General features: G+C 37.5%; 1 protein-coding gene across 6 annotated transcripts in view; it reads left to right on the forward strand.

Annotated features, from left to right (window-relative positions):
- LOC106875112 (secretory carrier-associated membrane protein 1) overlaps positions 1-17,492 on the forward strand; it is a 125,727-nt gene that overhangs the window by 63,774 nt on the left and 44,461 nt on the right. For all 6 annotated transcript variants that reach the window (XM_052975700.2, XM_052975702.2, XM_052975703.2 and 3 more), the window contains one exon: positions 9,403-9,555. In XM_052975700.2, coding sequence (XP_052831660.1) covers positions 9,403-9,555 — 153 coding nt within the window. The remainder of the gene's footprint in view (positions 1-9,402; positions 9,556-17,492) is intronic.

Below are 17,492 nucleotides of genomic sequence, written 5' to 3' on the forward strand. Positions count from 1 at the left end.
CTGCTGTAATCAGGTCATCATTAATAAACACCTTCATGGTCAGTCAGGTCATACAGGAAGGTGTGATACCCAACAACCGGTGGAGCAACATTCTAGTCAGCTGTTACAGGGGTAAAAAAGATGTCTTAGAAGTAATTTCAGAGATCAAGTTGCTGGACTAGTTCTTGAAAGTTACAGAAAGAGTTACAGCTCAGTTAATTAGGATAAAAATGTGAGCCTCGATGGGATGCAGTTTAGTTCTGTGCCAGGAAGACGCATTGATAATGGCCTCTTTCTAGGAAGACAACTGCAGGAGAAGCATTTAGCCAAAAGTGAACTGTTCTTGGCATTTGTCAGCCCGGAGGAAATTTTTGACAGAGTTCCTTGCTGTCTGATTTGGTGGTCACTGTGGAAGTTAGGGGTTGAGAACTGTTCAAGTTGTGTAGAGGGGTGCTGTCAGTAAGGTGAGAGTTAGTAATGAGTATAGTAATGAATTCAGTGTGGAAATAGGAGTTTGCTGGGGGTCTGTTCTCAGTCCCCTCTTTATTTATTACAGTCCTCCAATAGAGGATTTCAAAACTGGGTGTCAGTGGGAATTCCTCTGTGCTGACGACCAAAGTTCTTGTTAGCAGGAAAACAGACAGGACAGTAATCCCGGTAGGTAGATGGCCTTATTCTATATGTAGAAAAGGTGTTGGTAAACTGTCCATATTGTGTATCCAGTGCAAACTGTGGACACAAGAGGTGTAGTAGAATCTCAGGAAGATTAACGAGGGAATGTAGGCTTTGCATGTGACAGATGTGCAGGAACAATATGCAGTAAGAGCACACAGGAAATAGATTTTTTTTGAATGCCTAAGAAGATCTTTAGAGGTACCTAGGTGACCTAATTAGCAGTGAGTGGGAAGTGTAGTTGCTAGAATAAGAACTAATTGTAGAAAGTTCAGAGAACTATTACCTCTGCTAGTAACAAAAGGTCACTTTCTCTCTTGGAATGAAAGGCAAGAAGAGAATGAAGCTAGCATTCTCTGTTGGAAATGCAATGTCACAAATACAACAAAGTGCAAATGTATTGAGAGAAAAGTTGGGCATAAGAGTCCTCAGATGTAATGTGCAAGAGAGAAGACTACATTGGTATGGTCATGTGATATGTATGGACAAGGACAGCTGCAATTGTTAAATATGGATGGGACCTGTGGAAGGAGAAGACTCAGAAAGACTTTGGACAAAGTAGTGAAGACTGATCTCGGGATGTTGAGCCTCATAGAAGAGATGACAGGACTAGATGACTGGTGATTTGCTGTGCCTAAGAAGACCCATCTATCTCACCAAAAATGAGATCCTAACAACCTATTAGTTTGTCTGTACCTCTGCACTCAATCTATCCCTGTGAAGCCATCCCCACAATTCATCTTGCTAAAATCCATCCCACCAGCATGCTTCTAATTACAGTACTCTTTACTCAGCTCTTGTACTTATATGAGATGCACACATATTTCATTCCCCACTCTTTTGCTACCAATTTTCCCTCTCCTTGGAGCCACCTCCCCATGTCACTCACTCCACATTCTCATTATCATCTCTTACTACTACTGTATTTTCCATTGAACTCTCTCCCTCCTATTGGTCATCTATGCACACCCCCAAATTCATCACTCTTCACCATAATTACCCCTACCTCTGATCTCCATCCCTGTCACAATGCACCTCTCCCCTTACATCATCTCCCTATTTCTCACCTATAGTTTTCTCCTTTTGTACTGCCACTTACCTCCTATTTCCTTCAGCTAACCCTTCCTCTCTCAAAAATTCACCCACCCAACATTTTTGTTCCTCTGTCCCTGTCCTCCCCCCTCATATTCACCCTATTGCACCGTGAGGGTATGTCCTGACAACATCATCACCATCGTCTTTGCTCTCTTCTGTTGGTATCTCCTCTACAGCAAGGCACCTGTTCCTGTTTCTCTATCATACTCTTGCCTCTCTCAACATCTAGCATAAAGCCACCTTCCACTGTACTACACTGACCCCCACTCGGTCAAGGGGGTCTTGTTTTGTGAGTTACTTGGCAACCTCACTAGTGCCAGTGATGCAAAAAGTATCCAGTGCCCGCTGTAAAGTGATTGACATTAGCAGAGGCATTCAGTCATAGAAACCATGCCATAGTGGATATTAGAGCTTGGCACAATTCTCTGATCTGTTGGACCCTGTCCAACCTTTCAGTCTATGCCAGCATGGAAAATGGACATTAAATGACGATGATGAATAAATAAATAATTGATAAATAATATCCCTGAATTCTAACTTACTGCTTCAGGTGTTGCCATTTTGCTTGAATATTGAAGGAAGAATAATTGCTAAGAAATTCTCTTGATAAATTTGAAAGTAACAAACACAAATGGTGCAAATGAGAAGTCTTTCAACAAGAAGTCCTTCTTAAAATTAAGCTAATCTTTGTTTCTTGCACAAAAGAATATTTACTTCCAGTTTACAACCCCAAGCAATTACATTATTTGAATTGATTCCATGCAGTTCCTGATTCAGTGACAGTTGCAGATCTTTGCAGTTGAGCACTTTGAGTTCATTTTAAAAATAATGAAGAAATTAGTAGAATAACCTTGTCGTTAGTAACCGAGGTTTGGAACATCAATTAACATGAACTTTTGATGGAAGGTTTTAATTTAGATTTCTTTAAAACAGGAAGTTTGTGTCATAGAACCAGAGTTGGTACCAAATGGGTTTTAAAGAAATATGTGTGGCACTTGGCTTACAAGTTTTCAGGAAACCGTTCAACTCATGCCAGCATGGAAAATGGATGTTTGATGATGACGATGATGTGCATCTGTTCCGTTGAATATATTTAAAGTATTTAAAGCTATCGAAAGAGATGAGTTTTCATTCTCAGAATCCTAAAACAAAACATTTAGTTCCTTTTCTGTTTGTGCCCTGCCCTATTCTGTTAGATGACTAATTACACTTGCTTTTTTGCAACTTTTGTAAATTACCAATATTCAGTGCTTAATTCTTGTTATCATCAGATGTGAGACTCATTACAATGGTTCCCCACAACTGAGTCTTTATCAGACCCCCACCCCCTAGTAAAATTCTTAAGCATTTTTAAATAAAGCCTTAAGCTTTACTGAAACTAATTTACACACACGCACACACGCATGCACACACACACACACACGCATGCACACACACACACACACGCATGCACACACACACACTTTTAATTTTTGTTTTGTTGATTTTATTACACTCTTTTACTCTTTTACTTGTTTCAGTCATTTGACTGCGGCCATGCTGGAGCACCGCCTTTAGTCGAGCAAATCGACCCCAGGACTTATTCTTTGTAAGCCTAGTACTTATTCTATCGGTCTCTTTTGCCGAACCACTAAGTGACGGGGACATAAACACACCAGCATCGGTCGTCAAGCAATGCTAGGGGGACAAACACAGACACACACACACACACACACACACATATATACATATATATGACGGGCTTCTTTCAGTTTCCGTCTACCAAATCCACTCACAAGGCTTTGATCGGCCCGAGGCTATAGTAGAAGACACTTGCCCAAGATGCCACGCAGTGGGACTGAACCCGGAACCATGTGGTTGGTAAGCAAGCTACTTACCACACAGCCACTCCTACGCCTTATTTATTTATGTATTTATTCTTTATTACTAATTTATTTATTCTTTATTACTTCAATAATAAGACTAATAATCCTTTCTACTAAAGATATAAGGCCTGAAATTTGTGGGGAGGGGACTAGTCGATTACATTGCCCCCTGTATTTGACTGGTACTTCACTTATCGACCCTGAAAGGATGGAAGGCAAAGTCGACCTCAGTGGAATTTGTACTCAGAATGTAAAGGTGGACAAAATACATATTTCTTTATTGCCCACAAGGGGCTAAACATAGAAGGGACAAACAAGGACAAAGGGATTAAGTTGATTACCTCGACCCCAGTGCGTAACTGGTACTTAATTTATCGACCCCGAAAGGATGAAAGGCAAAGTCGACTGTCAAGCATTCTGCTTGCCGTGCAAATGATTCTGCCAGCTTGCCACCTTAATAATAATAGTAATGTATATCTTTGGACACACACACTCACACTCACACTCACACTCACTCACTCACTCACTCACTCACTCACTCACTCACTCACTCCTGAGCAAATAGGTTGCTTCTATGCTCTTTGTCCTTGCCAAACACTATTGACGTGTATTACTTACCAATAGCCACTTTATATTTATTCATCTCATTACAAATATGTTAATAGTGTGGTCCACTAACACAAGTTTAGATATACCACTGTCATTCACCTTGATTGTTGACTTTATGTGATATCAATTTTCATGAGCCAGTAAATTCAACTAGTCACTAATTAAAACTACAAGAATAGATTTTAAAAATGGTATTTTTGGCACACAAGATTATCTCTTCATCATCATCTTATGTCTGGTTTTTCCAATTTGAGATGGCTTGGGTGAGTTTCATAGTGTCTCGTTATGGTCCATTTGATCTGGCACACACACACACACACAAACACACAGCTACAGAAACCCAGCCAATTTTGTTATTGTTTCTTTTGTTATTGACTGGGTATATTTTATCTTGCCACTGACTCCAGATAGGTTGTCTGCAGTCAAACTAAACTGTCCATTCTTCTTTGTATCAGATCTTATTCGGATCATTATATAATGTTACTTAGCCAGCAGCTAAAGGTTAAATAAAATCATTAAAAGTTTAAAAGTTGTGTGGTAGGATATTGGGTTGGTGGAAATTTATAATTTCAATATTTCTAAATATTTTTTGAATTTCTTTTACTTGGGGATGACAATGAATCAGGCAATTTTCTCTAATCAATAGTCTTGATATTATCATCATTGTTTTAAATAAACTTTATCATGGTGATGATGATGATATTGATTAAAGAGATCAATATATTTACTTGATTCATTGTCTTAATCTTTAGTGTATTGCCATCGCAGTTTCTTTATTTCCTGTCTGGCAAGGGCTGGAGGAGTTCTGCAATACAGTAAACCAGTGGTTCTCAAACTTTTTCGGGCTGACATTCCCTTGACACCCAGGCCACATTCCTAGTGCCACCACCTCTTTCTGAAGCAAATTCAAAGCAACTGTATTTCACAAATAAAACTTAACCTAATGAACCCATTATTTTGTTGTTTTTACATGAATCACCACCCCATTATCACCCCAATTTTTTAACCGCTACCCCATTATTGCCCCACTTTCCTTCAAACTGGAGTTGATTGAATTGGCTACAGACTCATTAAGTTTGGGGCCAAGCACCTATATTAGAAACTATTGTTATTATTATTCTTTTAACTCAGGTTTTGTTGGAACTCCTGGTGTTTTGCATGCACAGTAAGCTTGTTAACAGCAGCCTATGGTGCCATGCTATTCTTTCCAAATCTAATTCTTCCCTGCTGTTCTTCCGCCACAGTCAACTTTGCCTTTCATCCTTTCAGGGTTGATAAACTGAGTATCATTGACCAGTCCCCTCCCTCAAATTTTCAGGCCTTGTGCCTTTAGTAGAAAGGATTATTATTATTATTATTAAAGCAATGAGCTGGATTCAGTGCAGTGGGCTGGCAAAATCATTAGCATATTGGACAAAGTGTTTAGTGCTAAGCTTCAAACACTGCTGAGGTGACCTTTGCTTTTCATCCTTTCAGGGTTGATGAAATAAGTAACAGTTGACCACTGGGTTGATGTTATCAGTTTGCCTCTTCCACTGAAATTTCAGACCTTGTGCCTTTAGTAGAAAGGATTACTACCTCCGCCTTAGCGAAAACGGGGGTATTGTTTTCAGATGTGTTTGTTTGCTTGTTTGTCCATGGACAAGATGCCTCAAACACTGCTGGATGGATTCGGATGAAACTTTCAGGGATGTTTGGCCTCATGACAGACATAAACTGATTAGATTTTGGGATCGACCTGGTATTGGACAAGAATTCTGGATTATTTTTCCTGTTTTTTACTTAATTTTTGAGAGCGGTCGGATTCATTTTTAGTATTCTTGTTTGTGAGAATAGTTGAGTTGATCTCAGATATTATCATTTTAAAAATCATCTCCGGTTAATTGTTGAGAGGACGTTGGTGTTGCTTTGGTGGAGGTTTGTGCTCTCTGAGTGTTCTTTTTATTATTATTTGGTTTGACCCCGGTTCGGTCTTATTCCTGGTAGGATTTATGTGAGTAGCAGGTTACTACCTGTAACCTTAGGTACCCATAAGTTTTCAGCAGTGCTTCAAGTACTTAGAGCCTTTCTGATAATCCTTGCTGTCTATTAATTATAATTATTCAAGCTTCTTTGTATAAATATAAATGCATGTAAGTATATAATTGTAATTAGGGTGTTGCTGCTGCTGTGTTTATAATGTTGGCCATGTATTGTTGTTGGCACTCCGTCGCTTACGACGTCGAGGGTTCCAGTTGATCCGATCAACGGAACAGCCTGCTCGTGAAATTAACGTGCAAGTGGCTGAGCACTCCACAGACACGTGTACCCTTAACATAGTTCTCAGGGATATTCAGCGTGACACAGTGTGACAAGGCTGACCCTTTGAATTACAGGCACAACAAAAACAGAAAGAAACAGTGAGAGAAAGTTGTGGTGAAAGAGTACAGCAGGGTTCGCCACCATCCCCTGCCGGAGCCTCGTGGAGCTGTTAGGTGTTTTCGCTCAATAAACACTCACAACGCCCGGTCTGGGAATCGAAACCGCGATCCTATGACTGCGAGTCCGCTGCCCTAACCACTGGGCCATTGCGCCTCCACGGCCATGTATTACAGAGCATCTATATGTATGTTTGTGTGTTTTCTTGCTTTTGTTTGCATTCACTTTACTCACACACACACACAAACACACACACACACACAGCTTTGTTATTGTATATTGCTTTGTCAACTCAGTTGGTAACAAGGCTTGAGTTGTTTTTTTGTCAGTTATTGTATATATGTGTGTTTGTGTATCCATATGTACATGTGTGTGTGTGTGTGCATATAGACATATACACAGAGGTACAACCTAAATATGTATAAATGCTAGACATTATAAGGTTGAAAAAACAGTTGCAGGGGGACCATTGGAAAAATGAAAATCATGTGATGAAAGTCTTTGATACTTTAATTAAATTGATCAATTAATTAATGAAGTGAATTGCATCTTGTGTGTGTGTGTGTGTGTTCCTTGCTAGAATTGTCCTTCTTCAAAGAACAACGGTATTCTGATATTGGTTTGTTCTTCCTGATGCTAAAGACTTATTTAATTTAATAATATTATTAAGAAAGTGTCTTAAAGTGATATTAATTTTAATTAGTTCTTAGTTGGACAAATACTTGAGAGACTGAAGTGTAGTTTCTATATTCTAATTTAATAAAATCTAGGTCAACCTCCAACATCATGTGACACTTCTAGTATGATATCATTGGTGATATCATATAATTAGTTGTCATGGTGAATAAGCCTGTCTGTGAATCTAAAAGTTTTCCTTGCTTAGCCGATGCACCTTCATTTCCTGCTTGGACCAATTATGCTTTCAATAAATTTCTCTGTTGTTTAGTTACAAATAAAGGATATTGTTCTTTCATGATTTACTGTACAATAACATTAAGACACATGAGATTGTCTTGTCTTAACTGTAAAGATATGATTTTTTGATATTTTTTTTTTATTCATCTATTTATACAACACTGCATTTTGGTCACTATTTTCTGGTAATCCTCTGCCGTCATGTACAATCATGTGTAACCTTTATCTGGATTTGAACTCTCAATATTTCTTTCTTAATGTACATTTTCAACAACAATTATTCAACTTCATTAATATTTATTTGTTGTTTATCCTCAGGTCAGGCTTGATTCAGGAGACATAAGTTGTTGCTTAGCACAAGGTCAAGCTTTATGTGTATGTCTCTTGTTTCCTTCTCTTAAGTGAAGCCTGGTTCAGGAGACATGTGATCCAAGCTATTCTAGGAGTGACAACTTCATCTTATGCTCTGATATAATGTACCTAGGACTACATTAGCCAATATGTCTTTCTTAAAACAGTACCATGTATTTTTAGTTTGAATTTGGTTGCAATTTCTAACAGTTTGAGTGAACTCAAAGAAATTCATTATTTGTTTGAAGATGGGAGAGTGACAGGAATGGTTAGAATGTGAGATTCTTGGTTCTAATCTACTCTCTTCCTTTGGTTCCAATCTGCCCCTAATCACTGTTCCTCTAGAATAACATTCGGTTTACTCTTCTCTTAAGACAGAAGGATGTGATTTGGCTGTTATTTCTAGCAGATTATGCAGCTGCATGGAACCTCCCTTGTTGACGCTGTATTGTTTTTGATCTGAAATGATTTTATTAATAAAATCAGTTTTATCCAAGGTCAACGGATGTTAAATTATGATAATGTATCGTGTTCCAATCTAATGTTGCCAGCTAATTTTAGTGTTGCCTTAGTTTAAACTAGTAAGTCATTTGCTTGTATGGTACCTGTTGGTGGATTGATTATGCTACCATTTCATGCATTCATGGTTATTGTGCAGTTGTCTGAGGCTCCCCCTCTCACTTCATGGCCCATTTGACATTAGAGCATGACTCTGGCCATCAGAATCACTCTTTTCCATTTAGCAATGATTAATGGAGGAATATAAGATACAACGGAAACAAATAGCCAAGAAACCTTGCAGGAAATATTGGTTTCAAATTGCTGGCACAAGGCCAGCAATTTCAGTGAGGAGTGTAAGTCAAGTTACATTCACCCCAGTATTCAACTGGTACTTAATTTTATTGCCCCTGAAAGGATGAAAGAAAATATCATATGACATTGTATATAGGAACAGATTATTTTGTTATGAATCAGCCATCAGTTATTTCTTCTTGAAAACAAAGTTTATGTAGTAATAATGTTCCAGTAATATTTTCTAACCAATTGTGTTTGGAAATTCCAATATGGTGGTATGAATTCAGAAACAAATTGATGTTACCTTGTGTAACATTGTTTTCTTTTTCTTTGTAGAAGAGAATTTTATTCTTTTCATTGTACATTCCTTTAACTGCAAAATTAAATTCCATGGTTATTCCAGTAATAATGTTAAATATCTACCAAAAAATAGAATTGGTATTTTCTGCAAGTCATCTTGCCTCAAACTTGACAACAAAAAATTACTTCCAACATGGCAATCCTCATAAAAAGATAGATTGGTATTTAAAACTGCTTTCTGCAGTTGAGGCTAATGACATTTTGAGTGGCTATATCTGATTTCCACAGTAGAAAGGATATAACTACAGTAGATGTTTTTATCAATTAATATTATGTTCTGCTCCCCACATGTGTATCTTAGGAATGTCTTAAGATTTTGTTTCTCTTCTAAAATTCCTTTCAGGTTCCAGCTTCCCGGCCAACCATTCCTGCTCCTCAACCCTCACAGCCACCAGCATCACAGCCAGCCATTATGACCCCATCTGAGGAGGCCCCACCATACTCAGCTGTTGGGGCACAGAAAATAGATACTAGTGACCTGCAGCGCAGACAAGAGGTGAGTGATAGATTAATGATTTGTGTCTTTACACTTAATTGATTAGGATCATTAATTCAAATCTTTATATATGATACTCTAACAAGAATCTTGATGTTTTTTTGTTTTGTTTTTTTCAAAATAAGAATTGATATTGGTTTTACTTACCCAGCAGTTCTCAACGTTTTTGTACCACTGAGCAGCTTCATGCAAGACAGTTTCTCCACAGGCAGAGAGATCATGCACGTAACAAAACACAATAAAATGCATGGCACATAGAAGGCACCTGTACTAGTGACAGTAAATGGCTCCTGTGACAGTGACACCTGAATGGTACCTATGCTGGTGACAGTAAATGAGACCCATGCTGGTGACACACAAAAGCACCTGTGTCGGTGACACGTAAAAGGCACCCACCACACTCTTGGAGTAGTTGGTGTTAGGAAAGGCATCCAGCTGTAGAAACCAAGCAAAAATCAGACTGGAGCCTGGTACAACTCTCTGGCTTATCAGTTCCAGTCAAACTGTGTAACCCATGCCTGCATGGAAAATGAACACTAAGTGATGGTGATAATTATATATATATAATTCATATATAATACAAAAACACCCAGCAGACTGATATAGTCAGTAGAATAGAAATGAAATTTTTAAAATCTCTTGTTTCCATGTGGTTTGGTATCAAATCATGTACAATTCAGTGGCTGAGGACCCCTGTTCTAAGATATAGTATGCCCAGTAGGTGCAGGCTTGGTTAAATGGTTAAGAAACTCACTTTGTAATCATGAAGTGCCAGGTTCAATCCCGCTTTATGGCACCATGGTCAGTTGTCTCATGATTTTGTTGGGTTGACCCAAAATTGAACAGAAATTGTGTGGAAATCTGTTGAATGGAGTGTAATTGTAATTTTAATGGCCATCTTTGTTATAAACCTTGATGAATGCTGATTCTGTGTGAGAATTACATTGTTTTTGAAATGGCAAATTATTTTGTTGACTGGACACTGGAATGCTCATCGTTAAGCCTGACACCAGAGCCATTTATGTACAGCCACTTGTTCACCAACATAATGTACACTCCTTCTTTCTTGTCTAATACTACTACAACAGTTTCTGTGATCTCTGTATCACCTTCACCAAAGAAAACTTGATTCACTTCCTTGCTTTTCCTGCTGCTGGGCCTTAATCGCATTTGTTTGCTCTATTCTTTGTACCCAGGACTGCAGCAGTCTAGGTACATTCTTCACAATGGCACCAAGCTGAACCTCGGACTAAATAATTAGAAAATTAATAAAATATATGGGAGTGACCGCTATGGAATGGTGGTAAGCTGTCACTGAGTTGAGCCTCCGAGTAAGTTGAGCCTGTGTTCATGACAGTATTTCTGTTGAAATACACTGCCTTAGTTTCACTTAATTTAGGAAATGATGAAGAATGGAAATAAAATAACTGCCATGATTAAACAGGTGTTTGAAACCTAAATTGACACGAGATTTTGATGGAAGGTTTTAATTTAAGCCACTTCAAAGAAAGAAGTTTCTATCATAAAACCAGGTGTGGTTTCAGATGGGTTGATACCAAAAGAGTTACCTGTACATTTAGCCAGGTGTCAATTGCCTGAAGAAAGAAATGCAACAGACTCACCTGGTCTTTTATGACACTGAAGGAAGTAGAAACTTTAATGATTACCCTGTTGCTTGATAAACACTACATATCCTTTGTTATTCCAGTGTGTGTGTGTATGGGGTGGGAGAGTGTTATCGGTCTATTTAGCATCAATAGATTCACTGTTTTGTTATATTTCTAATTTTCAAAAATATAGTTTCCTGTGTTGTCTCAATATAATTGTTGTAATTGTTTGCTATTTGAATACATATTCTTGTATTCAAAGTTTGAACAGCAACAGATTTGGGGTATCTGTAGTCCAGGCTATGACTTGTCAAGCCAATAAACTTAGTGCCAAGCTAACAACTGTGATGGCAATTCAATGTAACATTAGCTCTCGTATACCAATTATAATTGTTTTTTTTTTTTTTCTTTCCATTAGCAATATAGAGAAACACTAAGAAAATAATTAAACGATTAGATTAGAGTCAGTCAATTGCTCATTGTAAATTAGGAAAGATTATCTAAAATACCTGGTGAAAAGCCAGGTATTATTGTTGTGGTGGTGTGGGACTGGATTACTTGTAGTATTTAGATGGCTTTTTTATGTTCTGAAATCAAATTCTGCTAGAGCCAACTTTACTTTCCATCCTTTGAGAGTCAACAAAATGAATTACCCATATACATATGAACCGAGATCAATGTAATCACCAGTTCCTGCCACTGTCTTGTGCCAGTATTCGACATCATTATTAGCTTCATTGTAATTTATGATTATATAACATAAAAAAAACTATGGCTGTGTGGTAAGAAGTTTGCTGGGTGGGAGGGAAGGAGGTAATTGTTTGCTTTTAAATATACAAAGATTTTGTTTTAAAACTCAAAATTTAGCATAGAAATAATTTAACTTCCTACATCAGCTTTGGTGCTGCAAGTGTTATGGTTTTAACTCAGCTTTTCTGTTTAGCAAGGTTATCAATAAAATTTTAGTGTGCAATGAAGAACATGGTGCAATAACATACATAATTTCAGTTTTAGAAATATGACTTAATGTCCTTTTTTTTTAAAAAAAAAAACATGGTTGTTAGTTATAGCTAGTATTTTGAAAGTCTAATAGTATTAAACTGGTCTATATAATCATAAAAGAATTATAACCAGAGTAGATTATAGATCCTGAGATTTCTTCATTTGGAGCATCTGCCAAGATTAAAAATATCTAGAGATTATGTTCAGGTCTGTTTGCTGTATATTCACGTAAAGAACCTGAACGCTATGAGGGTAGGGTAGCCAGGAGTAACAATTACAACTGCTGAGGATGAAAGTTGTAAGTGTGGGAGTATATTTGAAGGGATAGTGTTGTGTTGAAGTCATTTTGTTTTAACCCTTAGATCTCTCAATAAATTATCCTTCAACCTTTTAGCATTTTGATTACTCTGTCAAATGAAATGCCTCTATATTCACATTGTTTTGAATTTAATCCTGCATTATCTTGTAGCTTTGAGATTTCAGTGATGTGATTGTTTATTTTTTTAGAATAACATTGTAGGGTAGATGAGAGAGGCCAGATCTGGCTGGTTTGAACATAAAACCGGTGGAATATTCGAGCTGGATATGGCTAGTTTAAATGCAACTGCCTGGAAACTGTATAAATTTGAGAAAAACCCTTGCTGTCATGTCAGCAAAAAGCTTGTTCTTGTGCAAATTTTCTTTTGTATCTTTCAGTTCATTAACTCATTAAACTAATTAGTATAATTTAACGCAAATTGTTTAGTATCTTTGGCCTAAATGTTTCTGAATATCATCAGTCAGCTGTCACCAAGTTCATACACTCTTTCTCTCTCTCTCTCTCTCTCTCTCTCTCTCTCTCTCTCTCTCTCTCTCTCTCTCTCTCTCTCTCTCTCTCATGCACATATACACACAGCCTGGCTCTTGACTTGAAATATGTCACAATTTTGTTTATAGTTCATTTCCAAAAGCCTACAGTTACACACAATTTATTTAGAAGTATGTGCAAGCCATTGAAGCAACTCCAGTATTTATTTAATGGCTCCAGAAAGGTGGGGAGAAACTAAAGCTGGCCTTGATGGAATTTGAAACTGGAAATGTAAAAATAAAAAATGACTGTCACATAAAACATTTTCAGCCAGTTCACTTTATTATTATTATTCAGTGGTCTTATTTTTATCATGTGCTTTCACTGCACTACCAAGAGCAGCTATGTGTGCCTTGGTTGTTATTATTATTATTATTATTATTATTATTAATCATATACGCACAACAGATAAGACTGTTGGAAAAGAAAAAATCCTAACATCGGGCTACAGCAAGTTACCTTAGATGCCAAGAACCCTCCTAAGTATCCTTGCTGTCCCTAATAACACTGTTATCTGGAGCTGTACTAAACTAGGCTTTATGTCTATTTCCTCTATCCACATGTTCAGATCTTTAGGGATAGTTCCCAATGTACCTATAACTACTGGGATACATTTTACCTGCACTTTTCATAGTCTCAGTTATTCAATAGCTAGCTCCTGGCACTTTCCTTTTTTATCTATACGTCTCATATTGATTCTCTCATTGTTTGGGACTATAAAATCAATTACCTAGCACTTTCTGTTCTCTTTGTCTACTTCTACTAAATCAGGCCTTCTAGCTTCTATTACTGTGTCAGTCTGAATATTAAAGTCTCACAACATCATTATTATTATTAAGGTGGCGAGCTGGCAGCATCATTATCACACTCGGCAAAGTGCTTAGGGGCATTTTGTCCATCTTCATGTTCTGAGTTCAAATTCCGCTGAGGTTTGGCTTTCATCCTTTCAGTGTCAATGTAATTGGCTAACCCCTTCCCTCAAAACTTCAGGCGTTGTACCTATAATAGAAAGGATTACTATTATTGTTATTATTAACAACCACAGCTGGTCACACTACACAAGCCAATTGACCAGATATTGTGGTAAAAACTCACGTTGACAAAAGCATGTCTGCTGATAGATGTATCAGTCCCTGTAGAGTGCAGCACTTCTGTAAAAGTATTTGAAAAATTAAATATAAAGACCTTGAAATAGAAGTCTAAAAAATGTGGTATGTAAGAACAACTCTACCTGTAATCATCAGAGCTTTGGGGACAATACCAAAAGGCACTCTTAAACACTATGGTCAGATACCAAGAAATTACAAGGCATCAGAACTAAACAAAGAAATTTTTCTCATGGATGTTGCCTACATCCTTAAAAAGCATTGTCAACTTGAAAACACCTGATTCTCATAAAGCTCTATCAAAACTGAAAAATTCACAAATTTAACAGAATCTTGTCAGATTCTAGTGTTCTTTCCACATGACATATTGTTGCTAACCATGAGTAACACCCATAGTAAAACATCCAACTTGCTGTTACTTGAGGCCTCTGGGTGAGACGTGGAACAGTTCATAGAAAACAAAGCCACTATTATGTAGATAAGTGGGCATTTTTGAAGGGAAGGGATTAGTGGATTACATTGACCTCAATGCTCAACTGGTACTTAATTTATTGTCCCTGAAAGGATGAAAGGCAAATTCAACCCCAGTGGGATTTGAACTCAGAATGTAATGAATTGCAAGAAATACATTTTCTCAACTGTACTAATAATTTTGCTACCTTGCCATTCACTGACTTAATAATAATAATAATAATAATCCTTACTACTGGAAACACAAGGCCTCAAATTTGGGGGAAGGGATTAAGTTGATTACATTGACCCCAGTGCGTAACTGGTACTAATTTTATCAACCCTGAAAGGATGAAAAGCAAAGTCGACCTCAGTGAAATTTGAACTCAGAACTTGAAGACAAATGAAATACTGCTAAGCATTTCGCCCAGTGTGCTAAGGTATCTGCCAGCTCACTGTCTTCTTGATAATAATAGAAATAATAATAAAAGTCCTTTCTGCTGTAAGCACAATGGTCGAAATTTTGGGGGAGTGGGTTAGGGGTTAGTCAATTACATTGATTCCTGTGTTTGACTGTATAGCTTTGTCGAGCTATTCACAGATAAACTGATGGAGACGAGAATGTGTTAGTGAAAGATTTATTCCTTTAAGCACATTAGGGCAGCAGCCACCAGTTACTTCTGTCTCTTCGAAGCCCGCTTGACTGGAAATCTACTTTGCTGCAGACCAGCTCCCTAGCTAGCCTGCAGCAATGTTCCTGTCTACAGTTCGTCTATCATAGATCCTGCCCTACAACTGCTACTTATTTTATCAACCCCGAAAGGATGATGGCTAAAGCTAACCCTGGCAGAATTTGAACTCAGAGCATAAAGCTACAAGAAATGCTGCTAAGCGTTTTGTCTAGTGATCTAATGATTCTGCCATCTGACTATTCACTTGATGATGATGATGGTGATGATGATAATAATAAAAATAATACATTGTCACAGAGCAACATATTTGTAGGCAGTGAACTGGAAGCAACGCTAGCACGCCGAGCAAAATGCTTTGCGGTATTTCATCTGTCTTTACGTTCTGAGTTCAAATTCCACCGAGGTTGACTTTGCCTTTCATCCTTTCAGGGTTGATAAATTAAGTACCAGTTGCATACTGTGTCGATCTAATTGATTGGCCCCCTCCCCCAAAATTTCAGACCTTGTGCCTAGAGTAGAAAAGAACATATTTGTAGTAGTAGAGTCAATACAGTCCAGTCCAGTTTGTGCTTATTAGTTTATCAGTCCCCAAGAAACAAATGGTGAAATTGGCTCTGATAGGATTTGAACTCAGAGTTTAGATGAGTACATCCAAATAGACTAAATATTGTCTGTAGGTAAACAGTTATGTGTCATGTACAGGGATATATATATCAAAAATTATATGATTTTGAACCTGTAAACCATGCTTCTTTAGTCTAGTGTCACAACTACTGGCTACATAATGATAATTTCTATGGGAAATAAACCATCACTGATGTTATCTGGATTTTAATGAATCAGTTGAGAGACCTGCTTTCAATAAAAGTACATTCAGATCAGACCTGAGGGATTGGCCCTGCTTTGTGTGGTGTGTATTCCCAAAGAAACAAAGAGATACAATGATATTAACATCTTAAACTTATTACAAATCTGATTCTTGTAACTAGTTCCTGACAGAGCAATCATGTTTCTAATTTAACCCTTCAGCATTCAGATTACTCTGTCAAATGTAATGCTTCTTTATTCACATTGTTTTGAATCAATCATGCTTTATCTCACAGCTTTGTGAGTTCAGTAATCAATGTGATTGTTGCATTTTTAGAATGACATTGTAGGGTAGGTATGAGAAATCAGATGTGGCTTGTTTGAACATAAAACAGATAAAATGTTTGGACTGGAGATGGCCAGTTTAAATGCTAAAGAGTTAAGGGCTTCTTCTTTGAAAGACAGCTGAGATGAAATCGATTAAACATGTGATGGCACCATTTAATTAAACCACTTCTACTTGTTACTTATATTTAGTTTGGTTAGTGAAGAAGTCTCTATGTCAGGCATGCACAACCTTTCATGAGAAATGGGCCAAATGAGACATGGCTCATCATGAAGTGGGCTGCACCGCTAGGAAAGATAGAAGGTAATTTTTCATGAGGTGTGTTATTCAAAAAGTTCTCATAGGCCATAGTTGGTTCATGGTTGATCTATATAGTTGCTCAGCCTCATAGAAATAGCAGCTAAATCTCCCTAAAGCAAAATAGAATTAGATAACATTGTCTAAGATAGACTTTGCCTGCAGTGTGTTGGGGGAGCTGGATGGTGAAGGCTGTAACCCCTTTGATTACAGGTCTGCTGTGTCAGAGCTGACCAGAAGCTGATAATAATAACAATAATTTATTTGAACTAATGCATAAAGTGTATCTCCCCCCCCACACACACACACACACACAAAAGGGACTATCTAGCCTGGCCAGTGCCACTGTGGTGTAACCTTATACACAAACAAAAATAGTTGCTGTTTTAGCTTTAGTTTTTAATCTGCTACTGTTTTCTCTTGTCATCTGTTCCTCTAATCTCTAATTACCTCCCCCCACTACCACACTCTACTGATAGTACTTCATTAGCCAGCAGTCAATACTAGTTACAGTCTCTCTCTCTTTCAACAAACTAGACTGGGCTATCTGACCAACCTACTTACCTCTTGTCCATTTGTAAATGTCGGTCAACAATGTTGCTGTATCATTGCATGGAAGATCAATAGTTCTGCCTCCTTCCAGATGGATTCTTCCCTTTTTTATTTATTTATTTATTGATTTAGCATTATTTGATGGAATTATAGTTAATACCATTACTACCATTACTACTACTACTACTAATGCTGCTGATGTTGTTATCTCCACCCCCACCACCCTCCAAT

The sequence above is a fragment of the Octopus bimaculoides genome, chromosome 22 (assembly GCF_046866305.1).
Source record: "Octopus bimaculoides isolate indiv1 chromosome 22, ASM4686630v1, whole genome shotgun sequence".
Lineage (NCBI taxonomy): Eukaryota > Metazoa > Mollusca > Cephalopoda > Octopoda > Octopodidae > Octopus > Octopus bimaculoides.